Source organism: Thamnophis elegans, chromosome 4 (assembly GCF_009769535.1).
Source record: "Thamnophis elegans isolate rThaEle1 chromosome 4, rThaEle1.pri, whole genome shotgun sequence".
In the NCBI taxonomy this organism is placed as follows: domain Eukaryota; kingdom Metazoa; phylum Chordata; class Lepidosauria; order Squamata; family Colubridae; genus Thamnophis; species Thamnophis elegans.
Window position 1 is genome coordinate 121,648,944 of NC_045544.1, and position 15,349 is coordinate 121,664,292.

General features: G+C 39.2%; 1 protein-coding gene across 1 annotated transcript in view; it reads left to right on the forward strand.

Annotated features, from left to right (window-relative positions):
* The window catches only part of SRRM3 (serine/arginine repetitive matrix 3), an 80,907-nt gene that overhangs the window by 38,067 nt on the left and 27,491 nt on the right, over nt 1-15,349 (forward strand). Inside the window, exons 6-12 of the mRNA XM_032216115.1 lie at nt 88-117; nt 1,806-1,874; nt 4,092-4,127; nt 5,512-5,562; nt 11,633-11,737; nt 12,762-12,939; nt 14,249-14,251. Of these exons, the coding sequence (XP_032072006.1) occupies nt 88-117; nt 1,806-1,874; nt 4,092-4,127; nt 5,512-5,562; nt 11,633-11,737; nt 12,762-12,939; nt 14,249-14,251 (472 nt within the window). The remainder of the gene's footprint in view (nt 1-87; nt 118-1,805; nt 1,875-4,091; nt 4,128-5,511; nt 5,563-11,632; nt 11,738-12,761; nt 12,940-14,248; nt 14,252-15,349) is intronic.

The following is a 15,349-nucleotide window of genomic DNA, read 5'->3' on the forward strand; positions in this document are numbered from 1 at the left end:
TTTAGAAGCTGGTCCCTTTCCCAAATTCTCTTTATGAAGAGATTTTCCTTAATATCTGCTTTGTCTGTTTCTGTTTTGCAACTTCAGCAAAAAAAGGAAACCTGGATCAGAGCATAGGTGAGTCTCAGGTTTTTGGGGGGTGGGCAACATAATTGATGTCATGCTTCCCTGCCCCCCAGCAATATGAGATCTGGATGCAAAAATCCTGTCCAAAATTATTTGCTCCTGGCTTTTTCTGAGGTTTTTAAACTAACTGAAGAATTCTTTTATTGATTAATATGGCCCTTTGGTTTCAGTTGGTATCCTTTCATTTGTACCCTTTCATTTTCTTGTCCTTGCAGAAAACATACCTACATATAACTATATACTCTCTCTCAACTTTTGTGAAGCCATTTATCTTTTGCAAAAAGCAATACACTTTCAGAGGAAAGTGCAAATCCTATTCCTCTTAAATGGGGAAAGTATTTCCTAGCACTGCATGGCCTAATGAGATGATTACAAAAGAATTCTCATATGTTATTTTCCCTTACAGATTAGGTATCCAGCTAGAACTAGGACTAGAGTCTCTAAACAAATCTTCCCCCACCTATCTTTTTCCCCTCCCTCCAATCCTTTGAATGGTGGAACTCAACTTCAGTCCTAGCACCATTGCAGCCTCTCAGAACCTCATACTGTTCCCCAAGATGCATGAGATTTTCCACAGAGCTCAGGATCTGTTATATACCACTTACCTTCAGGCAATGTTTTCTTTCTATTGACAGGCCCCTGAAACCTACACAAGGCTACCCTGGGTCACATCAGGTCTTCAGCTGCAGAGAATGCTCTGTTTTCACATGATGGAGGCTCTGTACATACAAGAGCACACCCCTTTTGTATGACTTCCAGAAGGTCCATAGGCTATGCAAGAGCACACCCCATTCTTATGAGGCCTGCAGAGTTCCAAAAAGCACACAAGAATGTTGTGTGGTTTTGAGAATAGTTGTTGTTGGGCATTGACAAACACTCGTGTTACTCAAAATGCTGTGGCTTGCCATCAGTGGCCCAATGGTTGTCCAGGGCCATGGTGGCATGTGCATGTCTAAAAAGGCAAGATGGCAGATGGTGCATGGCAATGCAAGCCCTGTCTGTTTTGCATGCACATCCGCATGTACAAAAGAGGTAGGACTCGCATTGTGATGCTCCTGCCATCTTGCCTTTTTAACATCCCACCAACCTAGACTTCATTAATCGAGATTTTTGTAGCTCATATCAGATACCCATAGCTGGAATTTATTAAGAAATCCCCTTGCATGGGATTATATAGGTGTACATCTATGAGTTTCTGTGATTGTGTGTATTCATGTTGTCTGTGGTCATTCATCTACCCCAACTTGGTGCCCTTCTTCTTGCCTTGGGAACTGTAACTCCTATGATGACTGAGCATTCTGGCGGTGTAATACCAAAATATATTCTTAAAAGAGAAGAAACACTTTATAGAACATACTTCTTATCCTTCATACTCAGAACCAGCTTCCTGTGGGGTTTGGGGAGTTGAAATCCACATATCTTAAAGTTGCCAAGATTGAGAAGTCCTGCTCAGAACTAACAAAAAAAAACCCAATACCCATGCAATGAGTGCAGGACATACATGAGACAGAGACTGAGAAAAAGAGTGGGTTTGTCCCTCCATTATCCCAGGTTTCAAAACTACAGCTTTTCCACCCACTGAGGATATTGGGAATACATAAGACTTAATCAGCCCCTGGCTGTGTTTCTTCCTTCCTACCTTTTACTAACTAATATCTGATACTTCTTATTACTTACAGTGGGGGTAGTTCTTCCCCAGTTCGGAAGGAGAAGAAGAAGAAAAGTGGAAAAAAACACCGGAGAGACAGGTAATCTGTTTGGCTATTTTTGTTGAGTGGCTAAGCACATTGTCATGTATCTCCAGTTAAAAGGAACGTAGTCAACAGGTACAGTTTATTCTCCAAGCAAGATTGAGGATAGCAAAGGAAGCATTGGCCTAGCCTAGAATTTTTAATGTCAGCCATTTTAAGTGTGGACTTCAACTCCCAGAACTTCTCAGGTGGCTGGAGAAGTCTGCAAGTTAAAATCCAAACATAGGAAAGTTGCTGATATTGAGAAACTCTTGGCCTACAGGGATCAGTGTATCCAGTTACTCCAGAGATGAGACAATACCATTTGGGATTAAGCAGCAAAAATAAGCCTGTCCCATTTAAATTGTGTATTTTGAGAACAGAATTCCAGTTTAGCCAAATTAGCAAGAATTCATCTTGGTTTGAAAGAAATTTGTCAGGCTTGGATATGGATAGAAGATATCCATATTTTACAAATAAAGTTCTTATCTTCTTTCTTAAACTTTAAAAAGCCAGCTGAATAATATACATAATATATTGGTAACCTTACTGTCTAATGTGTATAATGCACAACAGCCCTCTCTCCTCCTTCCTCCACCAACCCAATGTAAAACTTACAGCAGTTTAGCCACTCTGTGCATCCGATGCATTGTGCTGTAAATCATGAAAATTTATGCCTTCTAGTGAAATTTGTTATTGGGAAATTAAAAGGACTTCTGATCTTTGGCTATGACAGATGGCAGCAAAAAAACAAAATTCACTCCCATTCAAATTATGTTACAGGTAGTCCTTGACTTATGACTACAGTTGGGACTGGAACTCCAGTCACTAAGCCATGTGATCATTGGGTCATCATGTGACCACACCTGATTTTACAAACTTTTTTTAAACCATGATCATTAAGTGAATCCCACTTCCTCCATTGACTTTGCTTGTTGGAAGCTGGCTGAGAATATCACAAATGGAGATCATGTGAGCCTCAGGATGCTGAAACTGTCAAAATGCATATTGATTGCCAAGTGCCTGAATCACAATCAAGTGAATAAAATGCTTTTATTCTTTTTTAATGCTTTTATGACACGCATAAAGTTTTTGTTTTAGTGCAGATTGTCAAAATATTCTCTTTTTAATATTCACACTTTAGATTTAGCTTCCTGGTCATATTGAACTGTGATGCAATTTGGGGAATGACTGTGTGTGTGTGTGTGTGTGTGTGTGTTGTATGTACACACATACATAGACACTTTATACAACTGAACTATACATAAGAATTTTTATAAAATGTTGCATATAGAAAAATACTGTATACATGTAGGGCTTATTGGAAGAAATTATGTATCCCTGTTTTGAAGAAATGCTGTAACTCAATGCTGGAGCAAATTCACTAAGGAAAAAGATACTGATTCAGCCTCGGAACAACTAAAACAGCTAAAGGACCCAAAAACTCTGAAAAGTTCCTGAAAAGTTCCTTAACAGTTTGGAGCAGCATCTTTAGAAGGTGCATTAACTTACCCAGAAAACACTAGATCAGGGAAGGCAGGAATAGACTGAAGGGCTGGCAATATTAGGGAAACAAATAACCACTCTCCCAATGGTGTTTTTTCAAAAGGCAATTAGGCTTTTTAACAAAGATGTTTCGCTTCTCATCCAAAAGTTCTTCAGAAGCTTCGGAACTAAAGAAACTTCTTGGTTGAGAAGTGAATTGTCTTCAAGGGGAAAAAATAAAGTCCAATTGCCTTTTGAAAAAGCGCCTTTGGGACAACCATGATGTAAATGACTGAGAATCTCAGTAGACAAATGACCACCCTGTTTTTTTTAAAAAAAATAGTTATTTCACAGTATAAGGAAAAAAAGGTAAAATATTATAAGATAGCCAAAGCTTACATGATCCCTCCCTCCTTTCCTCTCTCTTTCCCTCTCTCTCTCACCCCACACCCAGACCAACACAGAGAAATACTTAAATAATACAATTAGATGGTACACCCTTCTGAGTAAAGGCTAAAGCTTCCTATAGAAATTTCAGTCATTAAGAGTCAATGTTGCCACGTTTACACTGTCTCTACCTTGGATTCCATTTTTGTCTTAGAGTATTTTCATATGATGGAATACAGTGTAGAGAAAAAACTTTTAGAACTTCCAGTTGATATTTGGTTGTACTATTAATCCTCTATTTCAAACAATGTATCCCTCTCCCTTTCCCTCCCCTTTGTTTTCCTCTGGTTGGTTGCCCGTCAGGTCTGGATCTGGATCTCATAAGAAGAGGAGGCACAGGTGAGGGCGGACGGTATCGCTTTCTCCCCGTTCTGGTTTTCACTGCTTTGGACTCCAGAGCTAGCACCCCTTTCCTTTCTTTGTCCATAGATGTTAATTCTGGCCCTAATCAAGCCTGATTCCTGGTGATTACATGGAAACCATGTATTGGCAATAACACCAGGAAGATTGGTCAGTGCCTTCCTCTGGGAGGCTTTTCCAGTTTTCTGCTGTTTTCCTGTTCAGGTGCCAGCTCTAATCCTGTTTAGCTTTTTAATTTAGCCAAGGTCAAGTAGGTGCTACTGTCTGCTTATAGTTACCAAGATAGAGCCGAGGTGGCGCAGTGGTTAAATGCAGCACTGCAGGCTACTGCTAGATCAGCAGTTCAGCGGTTCAAATCTCACCGGCTCAGGGTTGACTCAGCCTTCCATCCTTCCGAGGTGGGTAAAATGAGGACCCGGATTGTTGGGGGCAATATGCTGACTCTCTGTAAACCGCTTAGAGAGGGCTGAAAGCCCTATGAAGCGGTATATAAGTCTACTGCTATTGCTATTGCTATAGATAATAAATTGCCTTGCAGTTTGAGGACAATATTAATTTAAACTTCATTATTTGACCCTTTTTCCTATGATGGGCTTAAAACAGCCTGCCATATTCATACAGAATGCTTTGAAATGGGTTAGGGACTATAGCAAAGATAGCTTTAGAGCTCTAAGCAATGCTGTGCTGGTAAGTTTATAACAACCAGTTCTGCCACCTCCATTTCTGTAGCTATGCTGAGGTTCACTAGGTATCATAGCTTAGCTCTACTTTCAGTTACCTTACAAAATTCCCCAAAATTTGATAATTGGCTCTCGTGAGCAGGTACAAGACAGTGCTATTACACCACTGGCTGTAGGTCATCTATCACCTTGAGTGATTCAAAATTCAAAAGCTTGGTAGAGTGAGAAAACTGCTTCACTTGGCAGAAAGGCATCTTCAGGTGATGTGATAGCAATTCATCAAGAAATCTGTTCTTGATATCCCAATAAAAAATCCAAAGTAGTAGCTCCACAGCAACTAACCATAAGGGAAGAACTGCATGTCACAAATTGTGCCCACACAGCCTTTCCTGACACTCCCCACATCCCCATTCATGTTAGCAACATAAAAAGTCTACATATGCAGAGCAATGAGAAGTGAAGTTTCATAAGGGTTAGGATTAGGATAAAAATAGGCTGTAGGAGGAGAGACAGTGGGGCATTTGATAAATGAAGAAAAAGGAGATGCCAAGGGATGAGACTATTTGCAAATTACTCAATAGGCCCAACCAAGTGGCAGTTCCTTCTGTTTGTTTTACACCACCCATGCTCTCTCTTCTTTCTTCCTCCTTCTCCTGAATATTTTGTTTTCTGCTCTCTTGTAGGTCCAGAAGTCTCAAGACCAAAAGGAAAGAAAAAAATAAAGACAGAAAAAGGTGAGTTTTCAATTGTCAGTCTGCAATGTTTATGAATTTCTGGAGCTAGAAAGCAGGTAGGGTAGGATGTTGAAATCTATAAAATGCATCTGTGTGGTAAGTGTGATATAAGGCTGGTGTTTTTTCCTTATTTAATAAAAACATTCCTTCCTGTGGAAGGAAGAAGGAAGTGGAAATGCCACATTTAACAAGAGGCATTGTCTCTGATGTAAGGAAAGTGCTTCATCCAAGAAGAGGCACACTTTCCTATATACCAGAAAGGAGGAAAATGCTTCTTTTAAGGCAGCCTTTAAAATCATGTAACCTTAATATTTTTGTTATAAACCTCTGATTTAAACAATTTTAATTCATCAATAATTTGTTTTTCTTCCCGTTAACTTGTTGTTTGGCTCCAAAAATGGAGCATTAGTAGATGTAGCAGTGCTGATATTGATTCTGGAATAAAGCTTAATGGAAGTTGCCAGATCACAAAAGGGAGTGAGTTCAACACATGGCGCAGGGCAAGAAAATGCTGAAAAGTCTCCTTCTATGCATTTCAGTCTCTGCTTCAAACTATTGCTTTAGAAAGCATCTTTCTAAAGTTGCCAGAGTATCTACCTGTGGTATGTGTTACATCTCATTGACAGTGATCTATAAAGTAGATCTAAGATGGAGGAATTCATCAGAAGGTGGATTATATCACTTGATTTTACATGGGGGGGAGGGAGAGAAAATGATTAATCTGAGGCACTTGCTTTTTTGGTCATCATAGTTTGGCCACAAGGGAATTCCTGTAGATTGCTTTATACTTCATATAAATGACCTTTGCAATCATATTACAAGCAACTGCATTCTCTTCACTGATGTATGATATAAAATTATTTAACACCACTGACAATGCTGCTACCCTTCAAAAAGACCTTGACTATGTGTCAGAATGGTCAAACAATTGGAAACTTCAAATCTGAACCAACAAATGCTCTGTCTTACACATTGGCAAAAAATCAGAACACAAAATACATGCTGGGTGGACACAACCTTGTAGATGACTCTCACTCTGTCAAGGACCTTGGAATACTCATATCTAATGATCTAAGTGCCAGAGTCCACTGTAATAACATTGCCAAAAAGGCATTAAGAGTTGTTAACCTAATCTTGTGTAGCTTCTTCTCTGGTAATAACATAGTGTTAACTGCAACTCTGGAAAGTGAAAACAATGTTAAAACTATTTAAATGTATGAACAGAAGAACAACAAGCTTCCACAAATATTGGGAATTACAGTTCTAATACATTTGCAATGAGCAAGTTGAGAAAAGCTGGATTATCTGCAATAATGCTCCAGTTCTCTTTTAAAAGATCAAATAGAGCAGGAGTCCTGAAAAGCACCAACATGAACTCCAGGTTGCCTTATCCCTGATTAAAGTAATAACTTCTGAATAATTAAGATAAAGACTGTTGATATATTCATGGGGTTGAAGGAAATTAAAATTGAATTGGGGATGGATAGATCATTTTGAACATTTTGCTTTTTCTTCCAGAGAGATGAATCTGATTTTCCCTCCCTCCCAACACCCCTGTGGGAAAGTTTTTAATTCAGAATAGCAATGCATGACTTTTGGGGCATTGACATTGCCTTTTGATCCTGTGTCTAGCGAATACTTGTCTTTTCTCCCTTTATTTACAGTAGAAACCTATAAATATCAGAAATAATTTCAGTTTTACAACCTGAGAAGCATGTAGAGAGCTCAAGTCAAGGCAGCTCACAACAACTGTAAAACCCAACATCTATAAAACACACCCATAAAATGAAACAAAACCCTGGTGCTATAATCATCCCTTTGGGAAGTTGCACAGCCAGCTCCAACATTTCATTCTATTTATTCTATTCTATCCCAGTGCCTGGGTAAAGAGCCAGGTCTGGGTAAATGTCAAAGGCCTAAAGGGTGGAGGCCTGCTGAATCGCCAGGGGGAAGATGTTTTCTAAGGTAAGGGCAATAATTTACAAAAAAACCTTGTTTACAAGATAATGGGCTGTATCAAGACAATCATTTTTTCAAAATAGACTCAGGCTGGGTTCTTGAAAGACTCTTAATCAGATCAGTTGCACATTTTGGTTAGGTTCCTTTTGTGTGACTTAGCTTACTGTGTGAACGCAGCAAGCTTGGTTAATTCATGGTTCATTGGATTCTGCAAACCCAGAGAATGGTTTAATTTGGTAACCAGCAGCCACCTCTCACTAGGTTTACAGGTACTCATCATTTAATAACTGCCTTGTTTTTGCAACTATTCAGTGATTATGGCAACAAAAAAAATAACTTTATGACCAATCTCTGTATTTATGCTGGATTTGTACACAGAAGTACTGAGATTCTTCTTGAATGATAATTTTGCTGGGTGTGGATGAGGAAATACATGCAGTGCAATAAAAAAAACCTTTATTACTCATAGTTACCTCAAGCTATTTTTACTAAACGAGTTCCTTCATTACTAAGAGAGCTAATTTCAATAAACTTAGAGAGAGCTTGGGAAAGATTCCATGCATCCTCAAGGGGAAAACAACTCAAGAAGCTAGGGAAATTTTGAAAAATGAGATTATAAAAGCCCAGTCTAGCACAATACCAATGAAGAAGAAAAATAACAGCTCATAAAGAACTCTCTCACAAATTGAAAGACAAAAAGGATAAATATAAAAAGTGGAAAGGGGGGGACATAACTAAGGCAGAATATCAGCAAATAGCCCGAGCCTGTAAAGATGAAGTGAGGAAAGCCAAGGTTTACAATGAAGAAATGCTTGCCACAAAAGTAAAAAATAACAAAAAAAGCTTCTTCCAACATGTTAAAAACAAGAAAAAGGTTAAGGAAACAATTGGTCCATTGCTGGGAGAAAATGGCAAGAAGCTGACAATCAACAGGGAAGAAGCAGAACTATTTAACTCATTTTTTGCATCTGTCTTTACACAAAGAGAAAAAACAGTCCAATCTACCAAAAACAGCACCACAAAAATCAGATTAGGAACACAAGTTGAAATAGGGAAGAAAATGGTAAGTGAGCACCTGTCTACCCTAGACAAGTTCAAATCACCAGGACCGGATGGATTACACCCCAGGGTTCTGAAGGAACTGGCAGACGAGATCTCAGAACCACTGAACTATATCTTTCAGAGATCCTGGAGCACCGGGGAACTGCCAGAGGACTGGAAAAGAGCTGATGTGGTTCCCATCTTAAAAAAGGAAAAAAATAGATCCAGGAAACTATAGACCTATCAGCCTAACCTCAATACCAGGAAAGATTCTGGAAAAGATAATTAAGCAACGAATTAGCGAACACCTAGAAGTAAACAAAGTAATAGCCAAAAGCCAACATGGGTTTGTCAAAAACAGATCATGCCAGACTAATCTTATTGCATTCTTCGACAAAGTGACAAAATTAGTGGACCAGAGGAATGCCATCGATATAATTTACTTGGACTTCAGCAAGGCATTTGATAAAGTAGACCATAACATACTACTAGATAAAGTAGAAAAATGTGGGATAGACAGCATCACCACTAGATAGATTTGTAACTGGCTGACCAACCACACTCAACGTGTAGTCCTCAATGGAACTGCATCTACATGGAGGGAAGTATGCTGTGGAGTACCCCAAGGCTCTGTTTTAGACCCAGTACTCTTCAACATCTTCATCAATGATCTGGATGAGGGAATAAATGGGGAACTCATCAAATTTGCAGATGACACCAAGATGGCAGGAATAGCCAACACTCTAGAAGATAGGCTTAAGATACAGAAGGATCTTGACAAACTTGAACATTGGGCACTATCTAACAAAATGAAATTCAATGGTGAAAAAAGTAAGGTTCTACATTTAGGCAAGAAAAACAAAATGCCAGGTACAGTATAGGTGGTACCTTGCTCAATAGTAGCAACTGCGAGAGGATCTTGGAATCCTAGTGGACAACCATTTAAACATGAGCCAGCAGTGTGCAGCAGCGGCCAAAAAAGCCAACACAGTTCTAGGCTGCATAAACAGAGGGATTGAATCAAGATCACGTGAAGAGTTAATACCACTTTATAATGCCTTGGTAAGGCCACACTTGGAATACTGCATTCAGTTTTGGTCGCCATGATGTAAAAAAGTTGTGGAGACTCTAGAAGAGAAGAGCAGCAAAGTTGATTAGGGGACTGGAGGCTAAAACATATGAGGAATGGTTACAGGAACTGGGTATGTCTAGTTTAATGAAAAGAAGGACTAGGGGAGACATGATAGCAGTGTTCCAGTATCTCAGGGGTTGCCACAAAGAAGAGGAAGTCAAACTATTCCCCAAAGCACTTGAGTGCAGAACAAGAAGCAATGGGTGGAAACTAATCAAGGAGAGAAGCAACTTTGAAATGAGAAATTTCCTGACAGTTAGAACAATTAATCAGTGGAACAGCTTGCCTCCAGAAGTTGTGAATGCCCCAACACTGGAAGTCTTTAAGAAAATGTTGGATAGCCATTTGTCTGGAACTGTATAGTGTTTCCTGCCTAGGCAGGGGGTTGGACTAGAAGACCTCCAAGGTACCTTCCAACTCTGCTATTGTATTGTATTGTATTGTATTGTATGCTAATAAGGGGGAAAGATGCAAATGTTCCAGGAGGAACTCTGGAACCTGCAGGAAAATTAATATCTTCAAACATTCTACTCTGAGAACACTGTACTCAGTGGAGCTTGAAGGAACAGGGCCTTTAGCTCCAGGGAATTTTGAGAGGTGAAGTCCTCACATCTTAAAGTTGCTGAGGTTGAGAAAGACTGCCTTAGAGAATAGCCACTGGGGCTGCAACAGATTCTCATATGATGAGATGCTATTTGCTGCCAACCCCTGCTGCCAAGTAGAAAAATGGCATGGGAGTGTAAACGATGAAGCCTTAAAGGAAGACATTTTCCCTCTGAAATGCTATTCAGATGTCTGTGTGGGTGTGGGTGTGCGTGTATATACACATAGCTTCTAAGGACGACAAGAAGCATCACTGATAGTGCAGCAAAGTCTCCCGAAGAATCAAGGGCGAAAAATACTGGTAGCTTGAAAAAAATCTTTTAAACAACAGTAAATTTTCAAATCCAGATTTTGGACATTGTCATGAGGAGGCTCAGGCTGTTGCCCCTCCTACTTTCTGACTGGCTGAGGACCTTGAAGAGAATCTGACTCTGAATTTATTCCCCTCTGTTCTTGTTCAGAAGCCTCTGAATAAAAGTCCAATGTCTTTGTAGGTTTTGCTGTTGAATATTGTGGGGGGGTTTTGTACCACCATTTCTGTCCCAACATTTAAATATCCATATTTCCATAACAGTTTCATTACAAGCATTTAAATATTTTCCATTAAAATCTCTGTGAAAGCAGCAAGTTGATAAGAATTGGCATTGGAGCAGCCCAGTTAACATCCAGAGAATCCCCAGATTGAAATGAATAAAGGGAAAGAAAGAATGAATGAATGAATGAATGAATGAAAGAAAGAAAGAAAGAAAGAAAGAAAGAAAGAAAGAAAGAAAGAAAGAAAGATCATCTGAATCTTGCACATCTGCCAAAGCTCCCAGTATCTCAGGACATTCCAATAAGATCATATGAAATTTTAGGGTGAGAGTACTCTTGTAATATATTTGACCATAAAATGAGATTGCCCACTGATATCCAATTTTAAACAGCTTGCCTTTCCCTGCCATAAGACAACAAAGTCAACAGCAGCACTTGACAGGGCAGGTTTGTTTGTTTGTTTGATTGATTGATTGATTTGTTGGTTAATTATATGCAATCAAGCTGTTTTTGACTCCTAGCACAAAATAACTGGATTTTATCGATGACAATCTATCCTTAACCTGGTCATTCAAGTCTTTGCACCCATCATCATTGTCCTTGCTGCTGGTCACCCTCTTCTTTTCTTCCCTTCCTCCTTTCCCACCACTGCAGTGAAAACCAGAGAGTTAGCCAGCAGCACTTGAGGGGCAGAACAATCCATAATTTCGAGTGCAACCCTGCTAATCCCATGAGAGAGTATCCGATCACTGTTTTCTGCTTAGCTACCTTATGCTCCAGCTTCTCACTGCCTTCTTACAGATCTCACAGTGAACTGTCTCCTCGTCGCTCCCACAGACATAGCAGCTGTAGTTCTCGGAGCCTTTCCCTTTCCTCGGAATACAGTGGCTGCAAATCCACAGGCAGGTAAGCTGTGGTTGAGTCTGAACTGGCACATTTATAGTGGAGATGCAATATTGTTTATGGTTTCATTTAGCCAATTTCTAAGGCTGCCTGATCCTCAAGTAATGCAAAGTGGTGCACAATAAATACTAAAAATGATAGTAGGGAATACTCAACATTCCAGTAGATTCACAAATTGCTATGGTGCCGAGTCTGCTCGATGAGTCAGGTTTTTATTTTTCCAGTTTTCTTTTAAAGGGCAGGAACATGAAAGAGGAATGCAACTAAATAGAGTTCATTTTATTTAAGGCAGCCCCTGAAAATCCTTCCTAACTCTAACTGCATCTGTACAAGAACACATATTTCTAAATAATTGGAAATGAAACACACAACTGTTTTGCAACATTGAATTAAAATACAGGTATGGCTGCTGTTCAGTTAGTGTACTGAGCTATAGTATTAACATTATTTGGCAAGAAATGTGTCAGCAAATAGGAGAGAGAGCACTGGATTCAAATCTTGTAAATGTGACTGAAGATAATACCTAATGCAGTAATTCCCATATACGGAAGACATTAGACTGGGGCAACTGGCCTTAAATACCATGGTAAGGACAATAATTTTCTATGTTCTATACAACTTTTCCAAAAGTAGACTTCCTCTGATTCAGGGGTAGGCAGTGGAAGACCCAGGATGCATGCAGACTCCTCCAAATATCCCCCCCCTGCCGCCCCTTTTGGCAATCTGTGGAGTGGCTTGTAACTCTGATTTAATCAGAGCAACAAAGCAGCAAGGCTTTCCATCAGGCTGAGGAATATATAAAAAGCATAAACTCCAATATAAGATTAATACAGTTGATTTTTTAAAAATCCCAAACTCTCAAACTCCTCCCCTCATACATATGTGTAGAAAAAGGAAAGCCCAACAGTAAATGCCACATTTTGCATCCCTGACCTGTTGTAATAAACAGCAGCCTTCCCTTCTGCTATCTGCCTTCAGTATGACTTACAAGGATAGACAGTTCCTCTGCCTTCTCTTTTGTCTACAGATTGAGCCCCAAATACAGAGAGGATGGTCAAAGGGCCAGCAGCCACAGATCCAGCCACAGCCCATCCTCCTCTTGCACTGGCCACAGCCGATCAGCCACGCCTCATCAAAATGGGCACAAGGGCAGTGCCCAGAATGGCCGCCATAACCATGGCGCCCTGTTGGAGAAGAAACAGGAGGTATGGATGCTTCTGTTTTTATCATGATTTGAGCCTCACCTATTCCTCCTTTCCAAAACAGCCTTGTCCCCTCCTTTCACTCCTCCCTTACTCTCTTTTGGACACTTTGCTCAAAATATGATGGATGGCAAAGGCTCTGTTGATTCAGAGTGAGATTCCCCATAATTATTATTCTGCTATGACAATTACAATCCAGCAATCTACATCCAAGCAACTTCATATACCTGTGCAATATGAAAGGGCAAAAAAATATATATGAAACCATGGGTAGAAATGAGCAGTTTCTCACGTTTTTAGTTAACATTAGGAATGAGCGGGAAAGTTTGCTGGCAAATCTTTTCAGTTCAAAAAGCTGGAGTGTTGTAAGTGCAAAACATTATAAATCCCATTTTTCTTTCTCTCTCTCTCTCTTGTGCACACAAATACACATAAAAATGCACACACACCTTTATCACCTTCTTTCATGGCCTGTTCATTATTTCTGGCAATTGTAGAGATTGTTAACTTTTATCCACAAGCTCCTTCGAGGATAGGAACATTCCTTAAATGAATGGGACAGAGCATATTCTTTATTTACGGAAGATCCCCAGAGGCAGTCTGTAACTGCTTAAACCCCTCAAAAGCCACTAAGTGTTTCTCAAACTTGCTCGCTTGAAGATATGTGGATTTCAATTCCTAGAAATCCCCAGCAACCACAGATCATCCTTTTGTAACCTCTAAATGTATTGAATTACAACTCGTAAAATTCCATTGTTAAGTTGCCAAAAACAGGGAGTTGTCATTCACCATCTTTGGCAGGTGGCAGGATGAGAAAGAAAGTCCATTTAGGACATATAATGCTGAATTTGATGAAGTGTATAAGGCACCTTCCTATTTTGAAGGTATTGTTCACATAGGCTTGTTCTTTTGATGTCAAACATAGCTGGGTGTTAATCAAAATTTCTAGTGACAGGGCAGTGGTTCCTGTCACTATTGTGATATTTTAATAGTAATAATAATAAATTAAAAACTAAAGAATTGTCACTGGGAAAAATAAGGAGCATGATCATCTGTACTGTGAATAGGAGGATGATTCATTCTTGATCATATACTCTCCTTTCTAAAAAGTCAATGAAAGGAAGAATTTGCCATGACACTTTCACCCACAGCTTTTTGGGACAAGTGCTTGTTTGTTTGTGGGCCTTTCGGAAGGAACAAGAGTAGCAGAATCTGGGGGTGGAGTTAAAAGAAGGATAAGCCTAGAATCATAGCCACAAGTGAACTAAACCCAATCTCCCTTGAATTCCGTTGACTCTTATCTAACCCCAAGCAGGTGTTAACCATTAATTGAAATGATTCTTGTGCATTAGTGTGATTAGCAATATATCAGTTTAATTGGATCTTCATATGTGGACCTTTTCTCAAATTCAAATAAGTTCATTTCAGTCATTGACCAGCAGAGGTGGACATAATCTTTCATCCCTAACATTAATCTTCTCAGGTCAATGGAATTCAAAGAACATTGGACTTAGTTCACTTGTGGTTATGTAGGATTCTACGCTGATCTCTCTTTTAATTCCACCCCAGATTCTGCTACTCTTTCTCTTACACTATCATAAGAATATCATCCAAACCCGACTCAAACATAGTTGGAAACAAGTAATAAATTTGCTCTTGTCCTGCATCAAAAAATTCAAAGGACTGTTATAGAACCATTGATAGTCAAGTAGAATCCACTTTTTTTTCATCCTCATGGTTGCCTCTGGTCCAAATATTTCATAAATGCTCTGAAAAAATTGAAAACTAATTTCACAAAAGTTACAAGAAACTAGATGTTTTTCAGTTATGCTTTTTTAAAAAATTCTTCAACAATTGGAAATATGTAATGGAAAGAGAATATACAAATCACTTAAAATGATATGAATAAATATAAAGATCTCATTTGGCAGACTACTTTTTGTCTCTATTAGTAGCATTGCTGGTTGTTCATTCCTTATATTGTAACATATCTGTCATTCTGGGGGAGAAAGAGAATAATCTGCTGCAGGAATAGGAAATCTGTAGCCTTTCAACTATTGTTGAATTCCAATCCCACCAGCCCTATCCAATATCCAACAGATTCCCAGCTATTTGCTTTCTGCCAAGAATCTTCTTAGGAAGCCTTTGGTATAAATGAGATTGGGAGGCAATAACAGGCCCAGAATCACCCAATGAGTTTCACGGCAGAACTCAATGAGTGATTACTAAAGTGATCCAATGTTGAAGTGATCTGGCAGTAAAATTTCAGGCAACATAGAGATGGAAGGAAAGGTCATTACATTTTCAGGATGACAGAGAGCACTTGGAAGAAGTCTTAGCTCAGTTGACCTCAGATGTCTTACAATATGTCAAATGATTTTGGATGAAAAGCTTCTTATTAATTGTCAATCTC